The following is a 27,190-nucleotide window of genomic DNA, read 5'->3' as shown; positions in this document are numbered from 1 at the left end:
ATTTTTCGCGAAACGCGGAATATATGTGATAGAACGCTCTCTGATGAACTACACTAGCAATTTACAGTCCAATATCTTCAAAAGTAGCCAAGTTATTCGCATTATTGTCAAAATTTTAATGTAATTACATATTTTTTTAAATTCATTTTTCAGTACGTTTTTGATGTCGCACAGCAATATAAATGGCACTATCGTGTTCCTGAGCTCAAACTGCATCTGATAGGCACTTTTTTTTGAAAAATTTCATTTTCAAAATTTGACCTTTTCTGACCTGAAAGTGACCTGACCTCCGGTAAATTCAGCTGACAATGACCTCAAATGACACAGGCGACACTATTTTCGAAATCTACGAGTAAAATGAACCATAAAACATGCGTCACGTGACCAATACATGATATACAATTTTTGTGACTTAGGATGACCTGACGTTGACCTTAAAAATTCGAAGTAAAAGTTCGTTGCCCTCAGGGTATCTAGGGAATCTATCAAGGAGTGCGTAAACGAAAAATGAGCCTGATCGGACATGTTAGCCGGCGGTCAGAGCCCAAATTGTGAACTAGCAAAAATGTCGATAATTTTTACTTTGACCTGACCTGTGACGTCATCGGTGACCTCGAGGTCAATGAAAATAGGTTTCGTTCGACAGTTTTTCCAGGGCTATCAGACACTGTTTGAATTTTGACGATCAGCCCAGTAGTTTCGGAGATAGGAGGGGGGCTCTGGAGAGCCCCCCCCCCCCCTCCCCAGTCATTCGCGTTATGGAAAATACCCCAGTCATGCGCGGGTTAAGGAAACAAGACGTAACAAGAGGCACAAGTGCGATTCTACCTTTTTCAAATGACTATCTTCTTTTTATTTTGATTCAATTTCTTTCAACACCAGAACTGATTTTTAATGTAAATGGTCATAAAATCCCAAAAGTTATATTTGATACAAAACGGAACATGTGTCGGCGAAGTACGTACTAAGAGTCCACATTCCAATTTTCGTAGAAATCGGTCCACAATAAACGAGTTATTGAAAGCTTAGACTTAAGTGGCGCTATGACAAATACAAATCTTCAAAATAATACGTTTTTTTAAAATCTCTAGACTTACACAAAAATTAAAACGGCGCCATTCGATTTGGCGTGAAAAACTGTATCAGCTGTACACTTTTTTTGGTTTTACAAACCAACTTCAAATTTGACCTCACTTGACCTAACCTTGACCATACCTCGACCTAGGATTCATCTATCTTATCTCTTCTATAATACTAACTGAGCATGCCCATGGAGTTATATGAATAAAATGACCCACAAAACATGTGCCGCACTTAACTTTTTCAATACTTTGTCTTTGGTGACATGACATGACCTTGACTTTGACCTTTTCATCGCGTTTTACGTAATGCATCTTGTCTTTGTAGCCTAACAACGCATTCTGGGTGATCAATCTGAATGCATTTCTTGCTAACTGGGCTCCAAGCCCAGACTTTTATAAATTTTACCATTGACCTGACCTTGACCTTACCTGTGACCTACTCAGGCAAACAAAGGAGTGCAAAGAGCTTACTTGTTCAGAGCTTGCGATTGCCGTTTTACCGGTCTTTCCATGACCATCCTATCGCTCGACGTCAATGTCCATTTCAGTACATTTTTACTGAAACTTTTTTTTTACCGACTGCCATCAACCTGTCAAAATTTTATGAAATATTATTCGCCCAGTAAGCCGCTCCCCGCTGGGCTATTCACCATTCAGCCATGCCCACCCTGTTGGGGGGGGGATATTCTGTCCCCTTGTCTAACTTCCGAGCCGATGGTCGTAGAAAGACAGGGAAAGCGACAATCGAAAGCTCTCAACGAGAGGAACCTTTGGAGACTTTTTTTTTTTTTTGCTTAGCCCGCGCCGGGCCGGTGCTCTGAGATTCCGCGCCGGGCCGGGGGTGTCTGAATACCCCCTTCTAACTCGGCTCCTGGGCCACGTAGCGACACGCGGTAAGCGGCAATCGAAAGAACGTCCAAAATAAGGACGAAAACACTCAGTCATTTTTTGGGTCAGGTCAAAGGTCAGGTCACCAGAGGTCACCAAAGGTAAAATATTGACTATTTCAACATTTTGGAAACTGCCAACGGCTATCTCGGGAACCGATAGAGCTACAGCGCCGCAGAAGAGCGCATTCGATAGCCCTTTTACAGACATTTCTGATTAATGTCCTCAGATTTGACCTCAGGTCAACGGTTTAGCCTCCAGAGGGCAAAAACTCCAAAAATAGCCGTTTTTACGAAAAGCGTTTTTTCGGCAATAACTTTTGACTCGAAAGAGCAATGACATTACTTTTGCCAGCATCGTGTTCCTCTCGTCGAGACGCGTCAAATGAACTATAATTTGACCTTGAACGGTCAACTTGAAAATTTGACCTCAGGTCAAGGTCATGACCTGACCGGAAAAGGTCATTTTGCATATCAGTCGATCCGCAACGTCGAGCCGAACAAATCTAAGGCGTTTTCAGCGCTGTAGCACGCCTCTATCAGAAGTTATTAGCGAAAAACTGTTAGATTCTGTTCGTGACCTGAGATGACCTCGGGGACATAACGAGGGGTCACAGTTGCCATTTTCCGGTTCAGTGTGTCAATTTTACCTACATCTCGATGTTTGAGAGTGTCTAGAATAACATTCGTGCAAAACAGACGTTTTTCAATTTTCTCCCATTGACTTATAGGTAATGGAGAGGCCGCAAAATTGACCTGACCTTAGGTCACCGATATCAAAATTCCGAGATATACATTTTATAGATAATGTTGCTCTGATCAATCGCTGAACGTTTCAAGGCAATCGATCAAACGGTGTAGCTATGACGAGCATTCTTATTTTTTCTGAGGTTAGGTCACCTGACGTGACTGGTGACCTGACCTAAGGCGACCTGGGTCTGAATTTTCACGACATGTGCGGAAAAGATACACGAACAGGTGTGCCAAAAACGGCGGCGCTCCGCGCCGCCGTTTTTGAGACATCTGCGAAAAACCGCAGGGGGAAGGGTATTAAAGCACCTTCCCCGGCCCGCCGCGGGTTAACCCGCGCGGGGCTGGGGGGGGGGGGGGTAAATTTTACCCCCCCCCGCGAATATTTGCAATATCTCAAAAACGGCGGCGCTTTCAGTACCGTTTCTTACATCAATTTGACACGTTCCCTGAAAATTTGAGCGAAATCCGTCGCAATTTTTTGAGAAATTGACGTTTTAGTGACGTCATGTTCGCCATTTTCGCCTCAAAAACGGCAAAATTTCAAACGCCGCTAACATCATCATTTTAAAAAGGAATCAAGACGTAATAAAAAAGGTTATACGTAATTCTACTTTGTCTATCAAATGGCTATCTCGGTTTTTTGAAAATGCTGGATTTTGGCCCAAATTTTTTTTCTTCAAAAAACTGACTCTTTTGGGAAAATAATTATAAAATCCAAAATTTTGGGTATATCGAAAAAACCGGAATACCTACATGTCAGAGAAGTGGTCTATGTGCACCTACATACCAATTTTTAGAAGAATCGGTTCAAAAATGTGGGAGTTATTCAAAATTTTATGACGTCACGACACACAAAAATTTTGAAAAATGATTTTTTTGGAAGTTCTAGACTTCTAGATATACATTTTATAGATAATGTTGCTCTGATCAATCGCTGAACGTTTCAAGGCAATCGATCAAACGGTGTAGCTATGACGAGCATTCTTATTTTTTCTGAGGTTAGGTCACCTGGCGTGACTGGTGACCTGACCTAAGGCGACCTGGGTCTGAATTTTCACGACATGTGCGGAAAAGATACACGAACAGGTGTGCCAAAAACGGCGGCGCTCCGCGCCGCCGTTTTTAAGATATCTGCGAAAAACCGCAGGGGGGAGGGTATTAAAGCACATTCCCCGGCCCGGCGCGGGTTAACCCGCGCGGGGCTGGGGGGGTAAATTTTACCCCCCCCCCGCGAATATTTGCAATATCTCAAAAACGGCGGCGCGCAGCGCCGCCAAACTTTCAGTACCTTTTCTTACATCAATTTGACACGTTCCCTGAAAATTTGAGCGAAATCCGTCGCAAATTTTTGAGAAATTGACGTTTTAGTGACGTCATGTTCGCCATTTTCGCCTCAAAAACGGCAAAATTTCAAACGCCGCTAACATCATCATTTTTAAAGGAATCAAGACGTAATAAAAAAGGTTATTACGAGCGAGCGAGCGCAGCGAGCGAAGCGAAGTCTTTTCAATATAACGGAAAAATCTCAGTATGAGCGGCCCGGCCCGGCCCGGCCCGGCCCGGCCCGGCCCGGCCCGGCCCGGCCTGTAACGCTTTTGAGAGGCTTATATCTCAGCAACCGCTGGACCGAATGGCCTGCGGTCTTTTTTGCTGGGTAGCCCCATCCCTTCTACCCCGTAATTGACTACTTTTGATACATCTCAGTGACCGCCGTGGCACGTGCCACGTGAAAAGTCAAGGGTGTTCAAGCAGTTTTGCAAAAGTAATGATTTTGAGAGGCCCATATCTCAGCAGCGGCTTGAGCGATTGTCTTGCGGTCATTTTTATAGCGTAGCTGCATCCCTTCTACCAAAGGTCGGATACTCTTCATATATGTGAGTGACTCCCACTGCACGTGCAAAATACAACAATAAGAGGTGTCAAATTTGTTCCCATTTCAGTAACTCGGTAATTACTGGGGCGATTTCGCTGAAACTTGGCATACAGGTAGGCACCCACCAGACAATGCATTCCCATGTGTTGCGGTTAGGGTGCTACTGCACGTGCGCACGTGCAGGGGGCGTTTCCAGATCTCGAGAACGGCTGGGCCGATTGCGCTCAAATTTGGTGCACGGTTGGGGACCGGTTAGTAGGGTGCCGTGCAAAAGTCATTTTGGACCCCGTTTGCACGTGCGCACGTGCAGAATGCCGCTTCCAGATCTCAGGAACGGCTGGGCCGATTGCGTTCAAATTTGGTACACCGCCAGCGACCGGTTAGAAGGGTGCTTTGCACAAGCCCGTTGGAAGTACCCTCTCGCCCTTCTGCACGTGCAGGGCTCACTATCTCGCTCGCTCGTTCTTCGCCCAAAAGGCGTTTTACTGGTACGTAATTCTACTTTGTCTATCAAATGGCTATCTCGGTTTTTTGAAAATGCTGGATTTTGGCCCAATTTTATTTCAAAAAGCTGACTCTTTTGGGAAAATAATTATAAAATCCAAAATTTTGGGTATATCGAAAAACCGGAATACCTACAAGTCAGAGAAGTGGTCTACGTGCACCTACATACCAATTTTTAGAAGAATCGGTTCAAAAATGTGGGAGTTATTCAAAATTTTATGACGTCACGACACACAAAAATTTTGAAAAATGATTTTTTTGGAAGTTCTAGACCTCGCACGGAAAAAATAGCACCATTCGATTCGCCGTGAAAAACTGCATCAGATGGACACCTTTTTAGGCCTTAACAACCAACTTCAAAATTTGACCACACTTGACCTGACCTTGACCTGACCTCGACCTGAAATTCATCCAGAGGTGGTCCATATCACTTATTGAGTATGCCTATTGAATTCTAAAATTCTGCCTATTGGCCGCGAATCGGTATGAGTAAAATGACCCATAAAACATGTGTTGCACATGCCCTTTTCTATATTTTGTTTTTGGTGACCTGACCTGACCTGACCTTGACCTTGACGTCTGAATGATATTGTATGCAACGAATATTGTCTTGGTAGCCTAAGAACACGTTTTGGGCAATCAGTCTCAGTCCATGACTCCATTCTTCGGCAACTACGGTGCAACGCCGATACTGTAGAAACTTGCAATTTGTACCCTTGACCTGACCTTGACCTTGACCTCAAACTTTAAATTAAGTACATGTTTTTAGTTGTTCGTGATGAGAACTTTCGATTGGCGTTTGAATTTTCCAAATCGGACCATTAGTTCGGGAGATAACAGGGGGGGGTAAAATTTACCCCCCCCCCCAGCCCCGCGCGTTCGGCTGGAGACCCCAGCCCCGCGCGGGTTAACCCTCGCGGGCCCGGGGGGGCGTTTTTCGCCCCCCCCTGGCAAATATTTGCGGTAGCTCCTGAACGCTTAGGGATAGGAAAGCGAAACTTTCAGTACCTTTTCTCCCATCAATTTGACATCTTCTGAAGTAAAATATTTGGACCTAGCCCCCTTGATGACGTCACAGGGTCAATTTTTCTAGACCCCTGCACGCCAAACTTCGGCGTCACAGACGCGAACTTCAAATAGCTGCTTAAAATAGAGCTTTAGAGATGAAGACACATTACGAGCCCGGTTGTGTAGCGTTTTACTGAGATAAAAATAGAAAAATAGTTTGGTGACCTGAGGTCGCAGGTCAGGTCAACGACCCCGAAATGTGGGTTTAGTTTTTCGCAAATAACTTCAACAAAAATGGTCCTAGAGCTACGGCAGTGGTAACATCGCATTCGCCTGGTAAAGCCGCGTCGAATGATATATATTTTGTTAGGAAAAGGTCAAGTTTTATGTTGACCTCATGTGACCTCGGATGACCTTTGGTTGACCTTGACACATGAAAGGTCGTTTATGATGGATATGTACTCGCTGATCACGAATCTGGCATCTATTTTCCTCTAAGCCTTCATTTAGAGCTTCCGGATGGCAAAATTGTATTATTTATTATTACTAACCTGAATCATTGAAATAGCCTCTAGCAAGGATACTCTTCTGTGACCTTGACCTTTGAGCAGCCTCGTATCGTAAGATGAACCACAAATAGGGAACTGATAGCCCCAAAACATTTCAAAACATTTTGGAAGCTAGCACGCAAGATGTACGAAAAAGTGCAAAGTTTGAGGTCAATTTTGAGCGTGACCTTGACCTTGACCTATCATTTTGAGCACATTTTCGGAATCCTCAGATTCTCTTCTTTCGTTTGACACCCAATTTTGCCGGTTTATGCATCCTGCCGTCCTCTGGAACGCTTACTTTGAGATCACTACACATGTGCCGGTTTTTGCCTTTGACCTTGACCTCTGACCTTGAAAATTGATCTGAGGTCAAAAATTTTGGGTGCTTTTTAATCTTCTCGTAAGGACCTTTCGTTTGGTATCGCTTTTGTTTCCGTAGCTCCGTTATTTACGGAGTTAGACAGGGGGGGGGGGCGAAAAACGCCCCCCGGGCTGCGGTGGTTGGGATTACCCCCCGGGCCCGGCCGGGTTAAGTAGGTCAGAAGTCAGGTCAATGTCAGGTCAAGAGTACAAAAAACAGGTCTCTACATTAACGGCTTTGGAAAGCAGCTGGCGAACAATGGACTGAGATTGGTTTGGTTATCTAAAACGTGTATTTAGGCTACGAAGACAAGATTCGTTGCATACAAAAGTGCAAAGGTCTAAGTCACTAAAAATAAAATATAGAATAGGACATGTTCGACACATATTCTATGGGTCATTTTATTCATAGAATTTAATGAGCACACTAAATTAGTAATGCGGACCACATTTGAATGAATTTCAGGTCGAGGTTAGGTCAAGGTCATGTCAAGTGAGGTCAAATTTTGAAGTTGATTGTTAAAACACAAAAGGTGTCTCCTATCTGATGCAGTTTTTCATGACGAATCGAATGGTGCCATTTTCGTTCCCGTACGAGGTGTAGAACTTCCAAAAATCTTTTTTTTATTGTGTTTTTCATGACTTATGACATCTGAATATTTGAATAACTCCTAACAGTCTCCAACATTTCTTAGTCCGTTAGTCTCCTACATTTTTGAACCGATTTTTTCTTCTAAAAATTGGGATGTAGGTGCACAGCTACTAATTCTCTAACATATATTTTCCGGTTCTTCGATAAACGCGAAATGTTGATTTTACAAGTATTTTCCCGAAAAATCATTTTTGTTTAGGGTCAAAATCCAAAATTAAAAAAACACCAGTTAGCCATTTAAAAGGCAAAGTAGAATCACGTGCATGCTTTTTATTGCGTCCTAATTCCTTAGAAACTGAGGATGTTAGAGGCGTTTGAAGTTTTGCAGTTTTTTAAGCGAAAATGGCGTCACTAAAATGTCATTTTCGTAAAATTTTCCGACGGATTTCACTCAGATTTTCAGGGAACATGGGTGACACGGTACTGAAAGTATTGCGTCGCCGGCTTTGCGTGTTTAGAAGTTATCGGCGAAAAACTGGAAGGGGCAGATTTTGCCCCCCCCCCCCCGCCCCAGCGGGGCGCGAGTTAACGAAGGATGCAGGGTTTAACTGCTAGTAACGTTTAGGCGGAGGTAAGAGGTAATACCGAAGATTTAAGTTACGTATGTATTGTGCAGCGTTATGCAGATAGGCGGCATTCTTTTTCCATGCCTTTTCCTTTTTCTTTCTCTCTTGTGTTCCTTTTCTTTTGCAGGTACTCCTTTTTTCCTTTCCTTCTCCCATTCCCAACCTTTTTCTTTTTTATCTTTTAGTCTCTTGATCTCGCTTTTGAAGTCTCTCTCCCTTTCTTCTGTGAACTTCTTCATGTAATTGTGAAGTATCGGCTTTCTATACTTATTCGACATTGGCCAAGTAATGGCAATGCTATTTAGTGCAAAATGACTGCAAATTACTCAGCAATTAGACCTGCATACAGGACCTGCCGGGCTGAATAAAGGTGCACTGAATCATACCTTTCCAGCGTATGAGCGCTGATCGCCAGATACGTGGTCGGCATATTTGTTGGGCTATAGCCGTGCTGCTCTGTTACTGTCGCCGGGCGATTGTGTGTCGCGTGACGTCATTTCCGACGTCATTTCCAGCCGGGATTAGCCGGCTTCAAGGCCGCCATGAACACGGCTCAGCCGGTCGGCGCCGTGCACTCACGGAAAGACGGCACTGGTCCGCTTCACAAGATCGTCTTTGATCGCTCAGCTTTTGCTGCACTGCTGGTTCCCATGTTCTTTGTTTGCGGATGACACGTTTCTTTGTGAGCTAAGTCTTACGGAGAAGAGGGATGGTTCAGTGGTAATCTTATGATCACGTTTTTGTTTCTTCTCCACAAAAATGGCATCTTGCTTTTTCGGTGTGCCTTCATCACTTTACAACGGCGGGTATTGCAGCTTGGTGTTTGTGATTGAAACCTGCCTAGTATCTACTAACAGAACATGCAGGCTTACACAGATCTATCGTGGAGGTCAAATTGGAGCTAAATCTCAGGCAGACCTTGCATGGCCAGTTTGAACTAGGCTGAGACGGGAGGGACGCCGCTGAATTATGGATCACGGTCTGGACTGGACCTTTATCAGATTCAGATGAGAAACAGTCCATCTGCGCTGCTGGAGGGGAGGCCGCCGCGGCTCGGTCTCTCGCTGTTCGAATAACGGTACCCCGTGCGGGTGACTGGGACTGGCGACTGGCCGCGGCGCCCGGCCGGCCGGTTCTGCAGCCCGGTCGCCGCCTTTTGCGGACGCCCCGCACCACGTTTGGTTTCTGCAGCGCGCCACCCCCGCTCTGCTCCTTGACGACGTCCAGACCGCTGCGGAGCGGCTGGTCGCTGCACGCTGCACGGGCGATGGTGCGCCGTCGAGCCATCGCGCCGCCCTGACGCCGCCGAATGGCCATCGCGCTGCACAGTGCGCAGGTCAAATCACTTGCGAAACGCCGCGATCCCAGGCTCTGCACCAGTCGGGAGAGGAGCTGCAGCTCCCTATTCGCCATTTTAGGCAACTGATAGCACATTTTATATAGTCTCTACCAGCGGTCTGCACCTCAATAGGTCACAAATTCAGTTTTATGATTAATCCGCGGGAATGTTGTGCCAAAGTACGTGAACTGATTGGTTATAAACACGAACTGCTCGTCTAAATCACTTTTTTATATTTAGCGGATCGCTTGACGACTGCCTCATCACTAATTAGTTTCTCTTATGTAATGTGTTGAATGTTGACTGTTGAGCGAATAATCTGCATAAATCTCAGGCAGCTTTTGCCAAATTGTCAGGGAACTCAGATTTGTTTTTCAATAGAAAAACACAATTCTAAAGAATAGTGTTTTAACTATTGACAACAAACCTTCGGTTATTCCCCAATATTCTGTCAGAGCCTTTCATTGGAGTAGCCTAGGTGTCCTGAAACTACAGTGTAAAGTGTAAACCTCCCCACCGATTCGTGAATCGCTTTTAAAAGGAAATTTATGGTTTGATCACTGGATCGTTTTTCGCTTTTGAACACTTAATCGATTATTTATGAATTTTGAAATGAACTGAACTCATAGACTGTGATTTATGGCTATGATTGGTTGTGATTTATGGCAGAGGCTTCGAATGAAAACTTGGTACATAGATGGTTACATAGTATTTACAAATTTGCATTGCATGCAGCACATAAAATAGGACAATTGTGGATCGCAAGTTATTGAATTATTATTTTTTTTTTGTATGAATAACTGAGAAGCGTGAAAGAAAATTTGCCGAGAGTATCAAACAAATATAGTAGGTACGCATTAAATAGTCATGATCAATGTGATTGGGGCACGATTTGTTTGCCCCGTGCGAGATTTTTGCTTGTTTCCCCGTACGGGAAAAAAGGGACGAGGCAGTAAGGCCATTGCCAAATCGGGGAACAGCTGGGGCTCGCACGGGGAAAGGTCTGGGAACTATCGAGAAATACGCACCATCCCCATCGGGGAAAGTCTCCAGTACGTATAAATCCGTATAGCCGGGTGGGGGAATGTGCGGGGCTCGCACGCGGTCCTATTGCTGAAATGTTCAATTACCCCCTACGGGGAACTGACCCTAACAACGGGTTTTAAGTTTTAACCATAGTTGGCGCGGGAGTAGCTTGGTGAGCTTTTGGGGAACGCTTGGGTAGTTAAACCGTTTCCCCGTGCGAATTACGCGCCAAGTTCCCCGTACAAAGTGTCTCATATCCCCAGCTAACGCTCCGTTTCCCCAGGCGAACTGTCTGCCCTAGATTCCCTGAGTCTGCCCCAAGCCCGCCATAGATAGGCCTTTCCCCGTACGGGGAAAACTTCGATTTACTGGCTAGGTATATATTTTATATTACTTATTTCCGTCATAATTAAATAAAATGGTTATAATTAACCGGGTAAAAGGAAAAATAAAACAAAATGACACGGCATGAACCAGCAACAATCACTGACATCATTTCGTCACATCATAACTTGTCAATCACTTTAATTCCCGTCTTCCCTACCGTAGTTATGATAGTATTCAAACAGAAAAGATACAAACGCATGAAAGTTGCACATAGACATAGAAATAGATCGTGGTCAGAAAACTCGAAAATTAAAAATGTTTCTGTCAATTAAGGTACCAGCCATTTTTAATACCACCAATTACTGAATGTTGAAATCAGAGTCATGAGCCGGGCAACGCTTTATCACGGAATATATAGTCTACGACATATAGTCTGTCGTAGACTAGGTATTAGAGATTGCAATCCCGGGATCGGGATCCCGGGATCCCGGCGGGATTTTAATTCCGATCCCGATCCCGAAATTCCGCCAATCCCGGGATCCCCAAAAAATCAGTTTTTCACCATAAAAAGAATGCAGCCACTGCACGAGTCTTGTTTACACTGTTCATGGTGCTGCGTGACATAAAGCAGAGAAACTATTTTCCGCTTCCCCTTCGAGCTGCCAGCAAACAGACAATTAGCTATGCTATGCGTAACCAACCTCAGTGCAAACCTCACAACCAAGTCCGTCCAGGAAAAACACTGTAGCTGTACAAAAAGGGGCTATTGGTATATTCAGCCCAATGAACACGACACAGACATACTAGCAAGTATACATGTCTCAACCGAGACTGCCCTGCCAACGGGCCGCCACCCCTCCCCCCGCGCGGCGCAATGGTGTCACCACCCAAACTAGAAACCCTGTCGTGTGTGTCCTCCCCCGGAAAAAGTCCTAACTAGAAAAAAAACCGGGGGACCTAGCTGGGGAAAAAACCACATTTTGTGGAAAAACCCATCTTTATTTAAGAGTGTGGTGCGTGTAAAAAAAAAAGCCCTAAATGGTGGTGGGTGGGTGGGAAACGCAAAAACATTTCAGAGCGAGAACACTGCTGACTTGCGTCAGACCGGGCGGCCTAGAACAGAGTGACCGCGCATATACACTCAAATCCCGCGCCGCCACCGTCACGTGACACGAGTCGCTCCACCAATCAGAGGAGGCCGCCGCCTCAGCGGCCTTGCCGCCCGGGGCGCGGGCGGCCGCCCGCCTGCCGCCGAACGCTGCTCGCCGAGGCCGGCCCGGCTCCGGGGCCGCCCCAGAGAAGACGCTCGTAGTGTCGCGGAAAAACCGGTTATATCTTGTTATATATAACCGGGCGTATTTTCCGCTTCCCCTTCGAGCTGCCAGCAAACAGACAATTAGCTATGCTATGCGTAACCAACCTCAGTGCAAACCTCACAACCAAGTCCGTCCAGGAAAAACACTGTAGCTGTACAAAAAGGGGCTATTGGTATATTCAGCCCAATGAACACGACACAGACATACTAGCAAGTATACATGTCTCAACCGAGACTGCCCTGCCAACGGGCCGCCACCCCTCCCCCCGCGCGGCGCAATGGTGTCACCACCCATTCAATACATCCACCCAGACACCAATGCGCCATAACAAAACACCCCTTTCCCGAGACCAGCAGACCGAATGGGGATTCAAATAAACAACAAAAGACCTTAAGTCGCCGCCAGTGTCGAGACCAGTGGCAGAGCCCACCCTAATACGTGCTTGGTAGTTGGTTGAAAGTAAGTAATTATTTCCTCAACCTGGCCCGGAGCTTACCAGAAACGCCACGATCCCTAAAACCTGCCAACATGAATGTGAATGATACAGCGGTCACCAATGAAGAACAAAATTACATTTATACCAAAGCCCTTACAGCAAGACTAACAAGTAACAACCATTAGCATTAGCCACTACTGCGATGATAGCCTCCACCAACTAAAGACCCTCGATATACCCGACGAAAAACAACCATCCATGAGTTCTGAGGCAGTTAACAAAAGCTGTATTTTCCTTTACTTGAACACTATACACATACCTATCAGCGCGACCATGCATTTTCCCAAAACTTTGGAAGGGGTTAGAACAGTATCAACGAAGGTCGTTGACAGCCGCCCAGCAAAAAAGGGGAACGCTCTCAGCCCGCTCCAGGAATCAGCGCTCCAAGCCGCCGTAATGACGCCCGCGCTATACCGGGCGTCCTAGCGGCAGCCACCTACGGGTAGACTAGCGAGCCGCCCCGCGGCCGTTGTAGAAGGTGGAAGAAGGGAGCATCCCGAGCAGCACCAGGGGCCGTGAGAAACGGCTTCCCCGGGCAGACTAGCGAGCTGTTTTTTTTCTTTTATTATTGCTAATGTTAATTATTATTGTTATTATTGTTTTTATTGTTTTTATTATTGTTATTATTATTGTTATTATTGTTATTATTTTAGCGCCGTCCCCCCCCCAAAAAAAACATGGTAACCCAATGGTTGTTAGGCAACTGACAACAGAGGCCACAGCTACTGTTACGTGTCCCTTAATCCCTGTGATATGCGTGGCAATGATAACGACCATGAATGTTACCTAAAACTTTGCAAAGGTTAAAACAGTGACCACGAAACTATAGGTATTCAGGTCATAGATAGCCGACCAGCAAAAGGGGAGAGCTCTCAGCGCCCGCCGGCATCCACATTCAAAGCCGCCGGAATGACGCCTGCGCATACCGGCGTCCTGGCGGCAGCCACCAACGAGCAGACGAGCAAGCCGCCCCGAGGCCGTTGTAGAAAAGCACATCCCCGGCAAACTAGAAAGCTGCCCAGAGGCCGTTGAAGAAGGGGACTACCACGGGCAGACTTGCGACTAGCGAGCTACACCCGAGGCTGTTGTAGGAGGGGACACCCCCGGGCAGACTAGCGAGCTGCCCCGATGCCTTTGTAGAAGGGGACACCCCCGGGCAGACTAGCGAGCTGCCCCGAGGCCGTTGTGAAGGGGACACCCCCGGGCAGACTAGCGAGCTATCCCGGGTTTGTAGAAGGGGACACCCCCGGGCAGACTAGCGAGCTGCCCCGAGGCCGTTGTAGAAGGGGCACCCCCGGGCAGACTAACGAGCTGCCCCGAGGCCGTTGTAGGAGAGGATATCCCCGGGCAGACTAGCGAGCTGCCTCGGGGTCGTTGTAGAAGGGGATATCCCCGGGCAGACTAGCGAGCCTCACCCGGGACTTGTAGAATTGGGCATCCCAAGATTCTCCAAATGTTTAGGGCAATTACCCGACCTGAATACCAAAATACCCGCTGTTGAAATCTGATAGTATCCGCATCCCCCCGCCACGGGCAACAAGCTTGCCTTCCCGCTAAGCTCCGGATTGATCAGGGACCAAAAGACCGGCATACAGACAGCCCCTACGCTGTAAACAGGCCCATATGGGTAAAAATTGCCGTAGCTTCCTAGCTCGACACGTTTTGGAGGTGCTTACTGCCTCCAAACGCCGAGCTGCCTCAATGTCACCCATAGAAGGTACAGTAACTCACCCACCAACCAATCATAGGCAGGTCCTGAGTGACAAAAGTACACAACCTGAGTACACACAACCAGGTTGCTATCATAAAAATGTTAGAAATTACTCGTAACATCGTATGGTAAAATTAAAATTCCAACCACTCAATGACCCCCGGTGACGCCGACAGCGCGAGCAGCAACCGCGCGCGACCCCTGACAGCGCGCCTCCGAATAAATTAATAAAAAATATATAACGCTTGGAAAAAGGCCAACATCACAAAAACAGCTCACCTCCCAAGGGGTACGCTCACTACGCCAACCCTTACGCCAGTATCAGTTGTCCTGTATGGGAACCACGTTTCAACCATAGCCAGGCATAACCAACGACAACTCTACAAACTCAACTCCCAACCCTCAACACCAACACCACCGGTTAACACCGGCCCACCTCAGTGGCCACTCAACACCTAAGCCGGCCAGGTCGCGCGCTTGGAGCTGCTACCCCTTGGAAGAATGAGCTGAATCCACTCAAACGGAGTGTAGAATGCCAATGTCCAGCGTTCTAAGCAAAAGCAAAAAGGTATAACAAATGCCATCTAAAGTGATCAAGTACCTACCTACCGGAGCAATACGTAACCCCCCCCCCCCCCCCCCCCAGTTACTTAAATATCCTGGGCAACATTTGGTGTTGACCAGTGAAGCGCCACCAATAAATTGTTTTTTATATTGTTTGTTTGTTTTTATTTTTACTTTATAATTCTTTTAGTTTTTTTTATTTCATATACCTACATTTTTTATACCTAACCCCCATTTACCCAAATAACCTAAGCGCAATTGGCGTTGATCAGTGAAGCGCCATAAACTACTAATAAAACTCATCGCTCCGACAGCGCCACGCCACTATAGCTGAGCCCGCCATTCACGGGGTGCGCTCACCATGGCAAACCTTATGCCAGTAGCCGTTTACCTGCATGGGAACCAAGGTTCAACCATAGCCAGGCATAACCGGACAACTCTACAAATTCAACCACCGCTCACAACACCATCACCACCCCATTGGTGAACCGCACTGGCCCACATTAGTGGCCACCCAACACGTAACCCGGCCAGGTTCTGCACTTGGAGCCGCTATCCCGTGAAAAAATGAGCTGAATTCACCCATACAGAGTGTGGAACGGCTAAGTCCAGCGATCTAAGAGAAGAAAACAATAAGACCCCTAGTTTGTAAATGAAGAGTTGTAACCGATGAGTTTTTTTTAACCTACCCCTCCCAAAACAAATTAATATTTTAACTGGAAATAAACCATACCCAGCCATAAACCACTCCAAATAACTCCGCAACTAGCCCACTTTCCACCTCTTACTAACCATACACCCGGACCAGTTAGGCATCCCACCAACCCCTCCATTATTAACAAATTGCATACGAACTTTATCAGCCATGTCAAAGTATAAAAAAGAATAAACGTCCTTGCAAAAGCAATATTGCATACAGAACACACATTAATAATTGAAAAATACTTCTTAGCGAAAGAACCCACAAAAAAAAAACTGAATTTCATACTCCCTTTGCTCTGCGACGGTTGCACTAGATCACCAAAAAACACGGCCAAGGCGGCCACAACCGAGCTGCGACCGTCCGGACAGCTCAACACTCAGTTAGTACTGAGTGAGTGACGTCAACCCTGATGCTGGCGAGGGGTACCAGTGCCCAAAAATTTGTTGATTTAGGTGGGAAACGTCACCCAAATGAAAATCACTGTTCACTCGCCTCCAATTTTAATAGCCCATTTTCCACTCCCATTTTTACCCAGAAAAAGCATTTGCATGGATGGATAGCTTCCCACATTATACCAGCCTTTTATGAAATTTTGCCGCGCATCCTTTTTCATTCTTGTTAGGCCTTATTTGACCATCAATTTTCCACTCTTATCCCTTTTTGGTGAGAAATTTTCATAGACCCGGGAACAGGGGGGGGCAGCGGGGGTGCTTGCCCCCCCCCCCCAACTTGAGAGCCGTGGGGGCGTCGCCCCCTCAACATTGAGGCAGCGAGAAAGGACCTTTCCTCCCTTTTCCGGACTTCTTTCCTTCTTGTTTCCTTTATATATCCTATCAGGACACGGCCTTTCCTTGCCATCTGAAGGGTTTCTGCCGGTACAGTATCGATTTGATTTCTGCTATTGTCATCCCACTTTGATTTGGGCCTGACCCTGGCCATAGTTTGGCAGGCCAGCTTTTACATACATATACTGGACCATTTTGAGCCAACCTTGAGAAATACATAACGTACAACGGTGGTAAAATCGTTGCTATAGGTATAACACAGTTTACCCGCCCCGGGTGTGAGGGAGGGGTGTGGGGCAACGAGTGCACTGACGTGGCACCCACGGAAGGCCGGTATGGGATTAAAGCTCAGCGACACCTTGGGCCTGTATGGTGCCTCCGGTTATCGGTAGCATCCTCAGAATCACCGGCGTAGGGCCCTTAGAGCCGCCGGTAAGGGGCCCGTAGAGGCACCGGTGTGGGACTGTCATGCAGGTGCCGGTGCGGGCGCTCAGAGGCACCAGTGTGACTCTCTCAGAGGCGCCGGTGAGGGTCCTACAGGCGTTGCTGTGGGCCCTCATAGACGCTGGTGTGGAGCAGTTACAGACTGGTGTGGGGCCTGAGCTGCTGACGCGAACCCTCTACAAGCCGGCAGGGGGTTCTCAGTGACCGGCAAGAGGCCCCTGTCACCGGTGTGGGGCCCTCAGAAGTCACTAGTGGGTGGTCCCTAGATGCGCACTGCGCAGGTGTTGGGTAGGGATTCGAGTCCTCACTCTCAGAGCCGCCGATATAGGGTTTTAATAGGCACTGGTGTAGGCACTCAGAGTTGGAGGCGTGAAACCCTCAGAGACACCGGTGTGGGTCCCCATAAGCGCCGATGAGGGCCCCCACAGTTGCCGTTATTGGGCCCTCAGAAAAATAATTGTGGGACCATGACTCAGAAGCCGGCGTGGGGCTTTAAGGAGATCTTAGTGTGGCAATTTAGGGCCCATGAGGTGCTCTAACGAGCCGAATGGGGCCCTCCCGAGTCGAAATATGGCCATCGTTAAGCCTCAGGTCAAATGGTGCCGCAGGGCCCCCTGGACCCGAGGGTCCCTGTGAACCCGATTGGGGGGGGGGGGGGTGCGTGTTCCCTTAGACCCCTAGCTACGCCACTGTTTCATATGCATCAAGTCAGGCATTTTGGGCTCGCCTCCCCCCCCCCTCAACTTGAAAATCGTTCCCGGGCCCCCAGGAATTTTCCTCCGACACCCCAGCCAAAATACAATTTTGGGACACCGAGGGGTACCCCAGTCCTAACAACGTATACTGACTAAATCCTTTTTAACTATTATTGATAGCACCTGACCTGTATTGTTCATTTGCTGTTTGCAGGAGAAAGGTCATCCCATATCCTATAGCGACAAGTAGAAAAAAAATCAAAGAAACAGACTGCTTTGAATATAGTTATAGACGATTTAACAAGCCTCAGCAGCAGCAGCAAACCAAGGTTGAAAACACGTTGAACTTAGAGTTGACTAGATTTCATTTTTTAAATACCTTCAGGCCTCGTAACGATTTTATCAGAATTTTATTACTATCTCACTTTCCAACAGCATTGCCCCTCATGTTCCTATTGGTGGAACCAAATATCCCCACAAAAATGCCGATATCGCCCATGCCCAAGCGTTCACTATCTACCCTATCGGGTCCCCCTAGAACCTCCATTAACAGATATGTACCGGGCCCGGCATACATGGAACAACGTACCTTTCAAAACCCCGGCCACCTTGGCCTATACCTGACGATGTCCCGTAAGACCTGCTAGGCAGCACGGGCAGCACCACTGGAGCTAGATGAGCTGGGAGGGGTCACGGAACTCCCTCAGCTGACGTGGGAGCTGTGAAGAAATCCTCCAGCGGCCAGAGAAGACTCTGGCCCAGCGGGCCGGCCCCGCCGAGTGTGCCGATCCGTCGCCGTTCAGAGTCGGATGCCAACCACCCACCGAGCCATGGAAGAAAAAAAACGGATTGTGTCACATAACCATTTTTAGCCGAAAGCTCGTATCAAAGGGGGGTATCAAGAGGGGTTATACATACTGGAGCCATTTATCTGACAATGCGCGCGATGACACATCGGCAGGATATGCATATTGCATACCAACATTACCATGATGATTGATGTCGCTTATGCATGCCTAGGCAATGCTCTATTTATTGACCACGACAAAAAGGCACCTTACTCTGGCAAAAAAAAAAAACGATTCACAAACGCCACTACCATAAAAAAACTGAAAACAGTTAACTCGCACCTCAATGTAGAGTGAGAGCAAAACAATCAGGGGCTACCATAAAACTGCATCGTTATAGAAAATGGCATACCTAATGCAGTCTTTAAATATGAGGGTGAAAACTTCCTTTGGGTACTATCCTGTAACTTACTATATTATCGCCAGTGCAACCAAACTACCTAACATAATTTCCCATCTAATCTAAAATATCCTAGTCCCGACTCCCGAGACTTACCACACAAGTGGTTTCCACTATCACCTCTGCACCTCCGTACCTATATCACCCACTTAACCTTTCACTCCAACCTAACCAGGTAACAATACCATTTTAGACCAATACCATTGCATTGGGTATCATTAGCATGAACTCCATTTACCCTCTCAAGTCTCACCTGGTAGTTGGTACCCTTATTATCAACAATCCCTAACCCACTAATGAAAACCCCGCTCGGACACGCTCGGACAGAGCCAAACATCACCAGCAGCTCATTCTCCACGGGGTACGCCCACCTGGCACACCTTACGCCAGTAACCGTTCACCTGTATGGGAACCACAGTTCAACCAACACCAGGCACCACCAAACGGCAATTCTACCAACTCTCTGCACAACCACCGGCCAACACCACGTGGCCACCAAACCCTACGCCGGCCAGGCCCACCTGGCCCACCTGGGCGTACCTCCACGGGGTACGCCCACCTGGCACACCTTACGCCTGTAACCGTTCACGTGTATGGGAACCACAGTTCAACCAACACCAGGCACCACCAAACGGCAATTCTGCCAACTCCAACCACCGGCCAACACCACGTGGCCACCAAAACCCCACGCCGGCCAGGCCGTGCACTCTGAGCTGCTACACCGTACCGAGAAGCATGAGCTGATTTCACTCACACGGAGTGTAGGATGGCAAAGTCCGGCGTTCCGTTCCAGGGAAGAAAAAAAAAATTCAGCTATGTTACACATAGCAAGAACCTACACCCAATCTCCCAAAAACTGAAAAACGCCACCAAGCAAATTTCTACCAGCAGTCCATTTTTCATTCTTTTATCCAACCTTCAAAGAACCTATAATACCAGGCATTTGCCGACCCATTGCTCATCGACCCCTTTCTTACCTCGATAGCATAACATAAGCACAAAAATAACCAAACCTCATGCCGAAAATAAAAACAAACAACTAACAAACAACAAACCAGTAAAAATAAACATAAAAAACCCGAAAGGAAAAACATCCTCGTCAATCAATATAACATTGATATAAAACCGAACTTATACTCCCCTTGATGTCTTCCAGTTTCCACTGAACACGACCGCAGTAAACGCAAAAACATTTCAGAGCGAGAACACTGCTGACTTGCGTCAGACCGGGCGGCCTAGAACAGAGTGACCGCGCATATACACTCAAATCCCGCGCCACCACCGTCACGTGACACGAGTCGCTCCACCAATCAGAGGAGGCCGCCGCCTCAGCGGCCTTGCCGCCCGGGGCGCGGGCGGCCGCCCGCCTGCCGCCGAACGCTGCTCGCCGAGGCCGGCCCGGCTCCGGGGCCGCCCCAGAGAAGACGCTCGTAGTGTCGCGGAAAAACCGGTTATATCTTGTTATATATAACCGGGCGTATTTAGCTGGCACCCCGATCGGCCTTCCACAATCGACCGTGCTGGTAGCTTCCGCGTATCACCCACAGCGAATAAGCCGCTCAAATGTGTACGAAAAAGGGTCCCGAACGCCAAAAAAAATTGCAGCATCAGTGCTGCAACATCTTTATCAGGGTCACGGATCGTTACGTGATTCTGACTTGTCCGTCCGTGGCCGGAACAAAAGAGATCATCAAGACAGTCTTTGAGCTCATGTCGCAGAAAGATGTCACAGATGTCATGCAAGTGACGGCAGAGCTCACTGATTCAAACGTTGAAGACGGTAGAGTGGAGCTCTCCCAGTCAGTGACTCTGCCCTCAAAGCGACTTTGGAGCAAAGTCTGAGAGACATTAGTGATGAAAGCGGAACCGGAAGGAGGTGAATTGACCAAGCGTGGTCTTGAAAATATTGTGAAATAGGGAGCTGCCAAATTTGGCGTACACTGGTCGCGAGTTTTAAAATAGACAGACCTACCAGCAATGGCTTAAAACTGTCGCGCTAACTACGAGTAGCGTACACGAAGAGGTAGTGTGGCCTGGATGTGCTGGAACTCGTCTTTATGACGAGATAGTAAACGCACTGGTCGACGCACAGTTTTATTCAGACCAATTGGGAATGAATGCTAATCAAATTGAAACGTTTCCTTCGCAAATTCAATCGTCTTTAATGCAAATGACATGGTCTAAGGATGGCTTTTGGTTGCCTCTTTGTTTGTGGTAAGCTAAAAGACGCAAAATATGTCAGTAGGAAATCATTCTTACGACCTTTAGTGACAAGACCGGGATCCCGGGATCCCGGGATCCCGAAACAAAAACTTTCGGGATCCCGGGATTGGCAAAACGTTCCGGGACTGCAATCTCTACTAGGTGTATATTCCGTGTTTTATGAAAAAGGCAATCATTGAAAATCAACTGTGATAATGTTTTTGAGCCTCACCAAGTGATTTACAGTGGCTTCGAGTTACCCGCTTTACTCAATAACGTAGTCACTCACTTAACCCGCGCACCGACGGGGGTCTGCGCCAACTTCGCACCGACGGGGGGGGGGGGGGGCGGATGACCGCCCCCCCCCTGAGATCTCGAGAACGAAGCAAGATAGCGACAAGCGGTAAACGGCATCGGATACGCACGGACAAGGTCTACAATTTTTACTAAGGTCATTTTCAGGTCAGGTCAAAGATGACGTCACAGGGGTCGAAAAAGTCAAAATGGCGGCGCTAGATATGGAGAGAGTTTTTCTCGAATAACTTTCGAATTAGTCAAGATAGGAACAAACTAAGGGCATCATCGTGATCCTCTCGTCAATCCGCATCGAATGATATATATGTTGACCTCGAAAGGTCAAGGTCAAAGGTTGACCTCAGGTCACGTGACCTCGAGGTCATCATGTATATCATTCGATGCGTCTTGACGAGCTGAACACAATGAGACCATCCGCGCGGCTGTATCTTGTTCCTGTACGGAGTTATTGGCAAAAAAACCGCTGGTGACCTTTGATGACGTCACATGACCTTACAGCTGCCCAACAGCAAAACAGACCTCAAGGTAGTAAAGGTTGATCGTATATGAAGTCATGTATGGTATATGGGGCCATTCCGACCCGTTTTAGTGGTAAAAACAGGGAGTTGATTTTTCCCCCATTGACTTATAATGGGAAGGTCGCGAAATTGACCTGACCTTAGGTCACCGACATCAAAATTCCGAGATATGCAAATTGTAGCTACTAATGACCTTATAACATCCTGCGACTTTCAAAGGCCTCCGACATCTACTGTAGCTCTGGCACGGTGACAAAGTTGCAAAAAAGTGACTTGAGGTTGGGTCATTCAAAGTGACCTGGTGACCTGACCTTGAAAGTTAGGAGGTTCAAACTTGCACACCATGTACAAAATTGATGAGAGAATAGTCGTACCAAATTTCGCGACGGTTTTCCCGCTATCCGCGAAAAACCTCAGGGGGGGGGGGCGGTTATCCGCCCCCCCCCCCCGTCGGTGCACGGGTTAAGTAACTTGTCAAACGTCAACCAGCCCCTCCCGAAGCACATCACTACAAGTCTATGAATAACGCATTATGCATACTTACATCCACGGCGCTTGTTTACAAACATGTCGCACAAACTAACGCTGACGAATGATAGCCAAATATAATGCATAAGTAGCCGTAATAAGTGTCAGCTAAGCATTACATATGTACGGTTTTTACTCTTCTAGCATTATGCGCCGCGCCGACGTACGTTTCGAGTAGAATTAAAACGCTAAAGCTTTCAAGAGTCTCCTCCAATTTTTTTTATAGGAAGCCATGGAAGCAGTCATTTATGGAAGCCAGTCATATATTTCGAAAACGCTCGCCTGAACACGTAACTTATCAACCACCCATGACGCTGTTATAGCATCTCCCATACCTACCAGACTTCAACACAGGGTCTGTGCGAGTTGTACGGCTCTCGCGAGATTAAGCGGTAGGTTTTGCACTTTTACGTTTCCGGTTATATCTCAGAAACTAATCGATCTGCGATGAAGCCATTTTACACGATCATGGCCGGCTTGTTACCCAACAAGTCGATCGCATCTTCAACACTTAAACGCTAAGACGACGAAGATATAGCTTGAAGTACACTAAATTTTCTAGGTGCAAAACCTACCATTAAAACCCGCGAGGCCTGTAGTGTACATACTGTGACGCCCGTTACGTCTGTTCTCAGGCGGCCCAGTCCGAGGCCGCTGTCGACATGAGTGACGACACGTCCATCTCCTCCGACACGGCTGGCACCCGAAAACCCCTCAAGCTCTGGGACGTTCACCGCAACAACAAACTGGGCATGGTGGCTGGCTCTCTGAAGGAATTCGTCACCAAAGGTAAGCGCCAGTCGCCAGTCGTCCTTGCAGTTTGTCATATGGATGGTTTCTACATGTTCAATTAAGTGCAACATCAACGCGAAGGGAATTATCACTAGCGGAGGGAATGTGCAGTGACCAATGTGTCCTAAGCGTGATGCTTTTCTCATACCATGTGAAACGACGCGTTGTTGATTGTTTTGTTTTGTTTTTGTTTATTGGTCGTCCTATACCGTATAACGGATTTTTCTTTTAAGTCAGTTTATTCCGACAAGAGTGTTTGATTTGGTTTTAGTGGGCAATGACACAACTGCCAAGCAGTTACAGCAAGAGCGGCGTCCAGGTTTTTTGACAGTCGGAATTTACGAGAATAATAATGATGCAGGACCAGGGGCGGCGGATTCGGGGGGGCAGGGGGGGCAGCTGCCCCCCCTGGCAAAATCGTGGGGGGGCAAAAGTATCTTTTTGCCCCCCCATAATTTGTGACAAAGCTTAGACAAGAAACCATATACCTGATTATTCTGTTCGATCATCTGAAGATGTAACCAGATGCCCATATACTTTCATGCGTTGCCTTTCTTAAATGGCAAGCGTTCGCGTTCAATTGAAGTTTTCCTCTCTTCAACCTAGTTTTGGAGGCATTATAAGCGTCAACGTGACGCAGCGGCAACCCAGGCCTTCAGTGACCTCTTACAGAGGCGACAGATACGGGGTGGCAGAGGAGGCATCGTCCTCTAAGAAACTTTTGGAGGAGGGGCAAACGTATATTCTTGCCCCTCCATAATTTGTGCCCTAAACATGGGGAAAATTTCCATAACCTGATATTGCAGCTATGCGCTCCTACAGTTTGTCCAACGGTGCCTTTTGAATATGTGTAAATGCTAACCATTTCCGCTTCATATCATTTTTTGTCTTTTTAGATTCGATTTAGAGATATTTTAAGTGTGCAAGAGACGCAACTCATACCTTCAGTGGTCGTTTGCCGCTATTTTGTACCTATGTACATAAACGCCAAATCGCAAGCGAGCGGAGACGGAAGGGCTAGCCATTCGCTTGCGGGTAGTTAGGACTGATGAGCGCTCATAATAAGCCACGGTCGTACGCATTGACCACATTGACCAATGCACGGTATGGTATGGCACCCAAAGGCCAGTCATCATAGATCCGCTTTGGGCATTCGGAGGCTTGTGTGGGGCCAGTGTTAAAACGGGATGTTCACAGTTCAGAATCCGCTTTATTTAAGTTTTCACTAAAAGTAAAAATTAATGATGGAAACTTTTGAGGGTTAGGGCACTGATCATTAGTGCCCCTCCCCCTCTGTCTAAAGGCTGACTATACAGAATAAATGTAGAATAAAGACGGTATAAAGAAATAATGTAGAATAAAGAGCATCAAACACGAATAGTATAGCGGCGGAACACCTTCAATTAAGGGTGGAGGGGGGGGGGGGGCACTGCCGACTTTTGGTCCCATTCTTTCCATGCAACGCCCATAGGGCTTACGTCAAAATGCCAAAATCAAAGGGGGCACGGTGCCCCGGTGCCCTCCCCGTTCCGCCGCCTATGATCACGAAAGCAAAATCTAAGGCATTTTGGAAAAATGAGTATGCCCCGCAGCGTCCGATAACTACCACCTTCCAGTGGGTCAAGCCAACGGGGCCCAAGTCTATAATGGCACTTAACGATAGCACTAACCTTGTCTCACTTTTCGTTGAAGTCTGTTCCGAATGGTTTCGGCCACAGACTGGCTGCACTGAGGTCGTTTGGTATGTGCAACTGTATAATTAAAGCCACCTGAGGCGCCCTGACACCAGGCTGAAGCTGGGTTGGAAATGCTTCGTCTTTGCAGATATCACTGGCCACTGATTCTCGAGTGCCTGAACCGGTAGATGTCGTGGCAAAATTTGGTGTGATAATTTGGGCCTTACCGCAATCAGCACACCCTAAAGCCCTAATAAAGAAACGCCCCACCCAGAGCTTCTGGATTCCCGTTCCAGTCCACCGTTCCTTCACTTCAGCCCGCCGCCGCGCTCCCTCGCCCTCCGTTCCCAGCTTGACGAGCGTTTGGGCCTTAGTTAAGCCTTGCTGTAGGCTTACTGTATAAACCCATCGAGACAGCCCGTCTCGGTGAGCTTATTTGGCGAACTACTGCCTTGGAGGGTTTCTGGCGGATCGCTGTCCCAATAAGTATGTTTAGATGCGACCGACTGTCTTTGAATGTTTGAGCGGTCTCCTCCCGCTGTGAGCTAGTTTCAGTTGATATCTGTCTCAGAAATACTTTTTAAAGCAAGGTTAAACGGAAATCGAACGTAAAATGAACAGAGGAAATGGTAACGAGTTACCTCAATGCAAAGAATAGCGCGCGCCTACTTCAAAAGGTTTGGCACCGTTCTTCAACATCTGATATGCGATCGGGTTATGGCACAATTTTTCCCATTGGAGCTTTTTTCTAATACAGCAATACGAAAAGCATCGTCCACTGGCGGATCCAGGGAGCGGGCATTTAAAGCAAATATTTACTCCCCCTCCCCCTGGCCCCTGCATCGCCCGAAATAGACAAAACGTACCTTATGTTTCCTAATAATAACACTTTTATCATGATTTTTTTTGCTTTATGCTGTTCAGCAGTAAGTCCGCAAGGAATCGAAATCCGAGGAGTTTTTGGATTTTGGACACTTTTTTTGGGGGGGGGTAACTCCCTTACAGCGTCGAAAACGCCTTTCTGGATCCGCCTATGACATCATCTCGACTGGGATCTTGCCCCCCCACGCCAAAATCGAATCCGCCGCCACTGTGCAGGACATTACGAATGTGAAGCTAAACAATCAATGCCGAGTAACCTTGGATCGCACTTCGCGCCTTCATTACTCGCACCCTCGATGTCTCGATCGCTGTAACAGATTACTAGGTCCCTCAGTGCATGTGTGATTATTAGTTTGACCCAGTGTTTATTGTCGTTGTCCGGTTGGTACGTCGATCCCAGCCAGTGATCCGGCCGGGGTCGTGAGGTCGCTCTGTGGACGCCTAGAGTGGCTCACTGGGGCGCCGCTGAACTGTTCTGCCTCGCACTGTAATTCTGTGTCTGTGCTCTGTTCGTGTTGTTGCGGTTGTGGGACGGGTCACCAATGTCTTCTGTTTGCTTTGTTGCAGGAAAGGCCCGGCTCGGGATCCCCGAGACGGCACCCGTGCGACTCGTGCTGGAGGTGGACGGCACGGCCGTCGATGACGAGGAGTACTTCAGCACGCTCGAGCCGCACACGGTCCTGATGCTGATCCCTCCCGGACACCGCTGGACCGACTCGAAAACGTTCGAATAGTGAGTGTTGAACAGCACGGGAGTAACAAATACCAAGCCGGCTCAATAACTTTAGCTGTTCTCCTTTTAATCATAAAACGACCGGGAAAAGGTGCTCAATTCGAGTAGCCAGCTTGGAAGTCTGGTTCAGCGAGACGGCTCCAGCGACTCAAACGAGAGGCACTGTGCAGCGAGCTGACAGCGCATTGACAGACAGGAAGCGCCGTGAAGGTCTCGTCTGAGGAGGCCGAAAAACTGTCGGCAGATCCGCCCAGAGTTTACTGTTAACGACAGGAAGGGAGACATACCTTCCCAACGCACAACATCGCTTAGCATGCGGAGATGCAGTCTCCCTTTTTCGTCCCACGTCCTCATTAGATATATTACAGTTTACACCCTGTACCGAAACACTTTTCTTCTGACGATGCCTGAACAGAACAAGACTGGCGTCTCCTCTCCCATGCTCAGCCCCGTTCGATGTGGGCAACCCTAGCATCTCCCACCCCCATGTAACATGTTTCCCCGTCTCTTGTGGACAGATTCGCGCGATGCCCACGTGTTGGTTGAGCCCCTCCTCTCGTCCTTCGTTGACTGGCCTGGCGTCGCCGTCCCTTGTGGACGGACCTGGTATCGCTGCCCCATATCCGTCACTGGTCTGACCTCGGCGGCTTGCGA

At 47.6% G+C, this 27,190-nt stretch overlaps 1 protein-coding gene and 1 long non-coding RNA gene across 2 annotated transcripts in view; one reads left to right on the top strand and one right to left on the bottom strand.

Annotated features, from left to right (window-relative positions):
• The window catches only part of LOC122385348 (putative transferase CAF17 homolog, mitochondrial), a 46,709-nt gene that overhangs the window by 14,305 nt on the left and 5,214 nt on the right, over positions 1-27,190 (top strand). Inside the window, exons 3-4 of the mRNA XM_043373564.1 lie at positions 23,089-23,242; positions 26,371-26,536. Of these exons, the coding sequence (XP_043229499.1) occupies positions 23,116-23,242; positions 26,371-26,536 (293 nt within the window). The 5' untranslated portion in view covers positions 23,089-23,115. The remainder of the gene's footprint in view (positions 1-23,088; positions 23,243-26,370; positions 26,537-27,190) is intronic.
• LOC122385349 lies at positions 18,338-20,038 on the bottom strand. The gene is made up of 2 exons (XR_006257188.1): positions 19,431-20,038; positions 18,338-19,242 (listed from the first exon to the last, which is right to left on the bottom strand). It is a non-coding gene; the product is annotated as an uncharacterized LOC122385349 (long non-coding RNA).

This window comes from Amphibalanus amphitrite, unplaced genomic scaffold, assembly GCF_019059575.1.
Source record: "Amphibalanus amphitrite isolate SeventyFive unplaced genomic scaffold, NRLGWU_Aamphi_draft 000215F_arrow, whole genome shotgun sequence".
Classification (NCBI taxonomy): Eukaryota; Metazoa; Arthropoda; class Thecostraca; order Balanomorpha; family Balanidae; genus Amphibalanus; species Amphibalanus amphitrite.
Note: the sequence above shows the minus strand (reverse complement) of the source record. Positions and strands in the feature narration are given on the sequence as shown.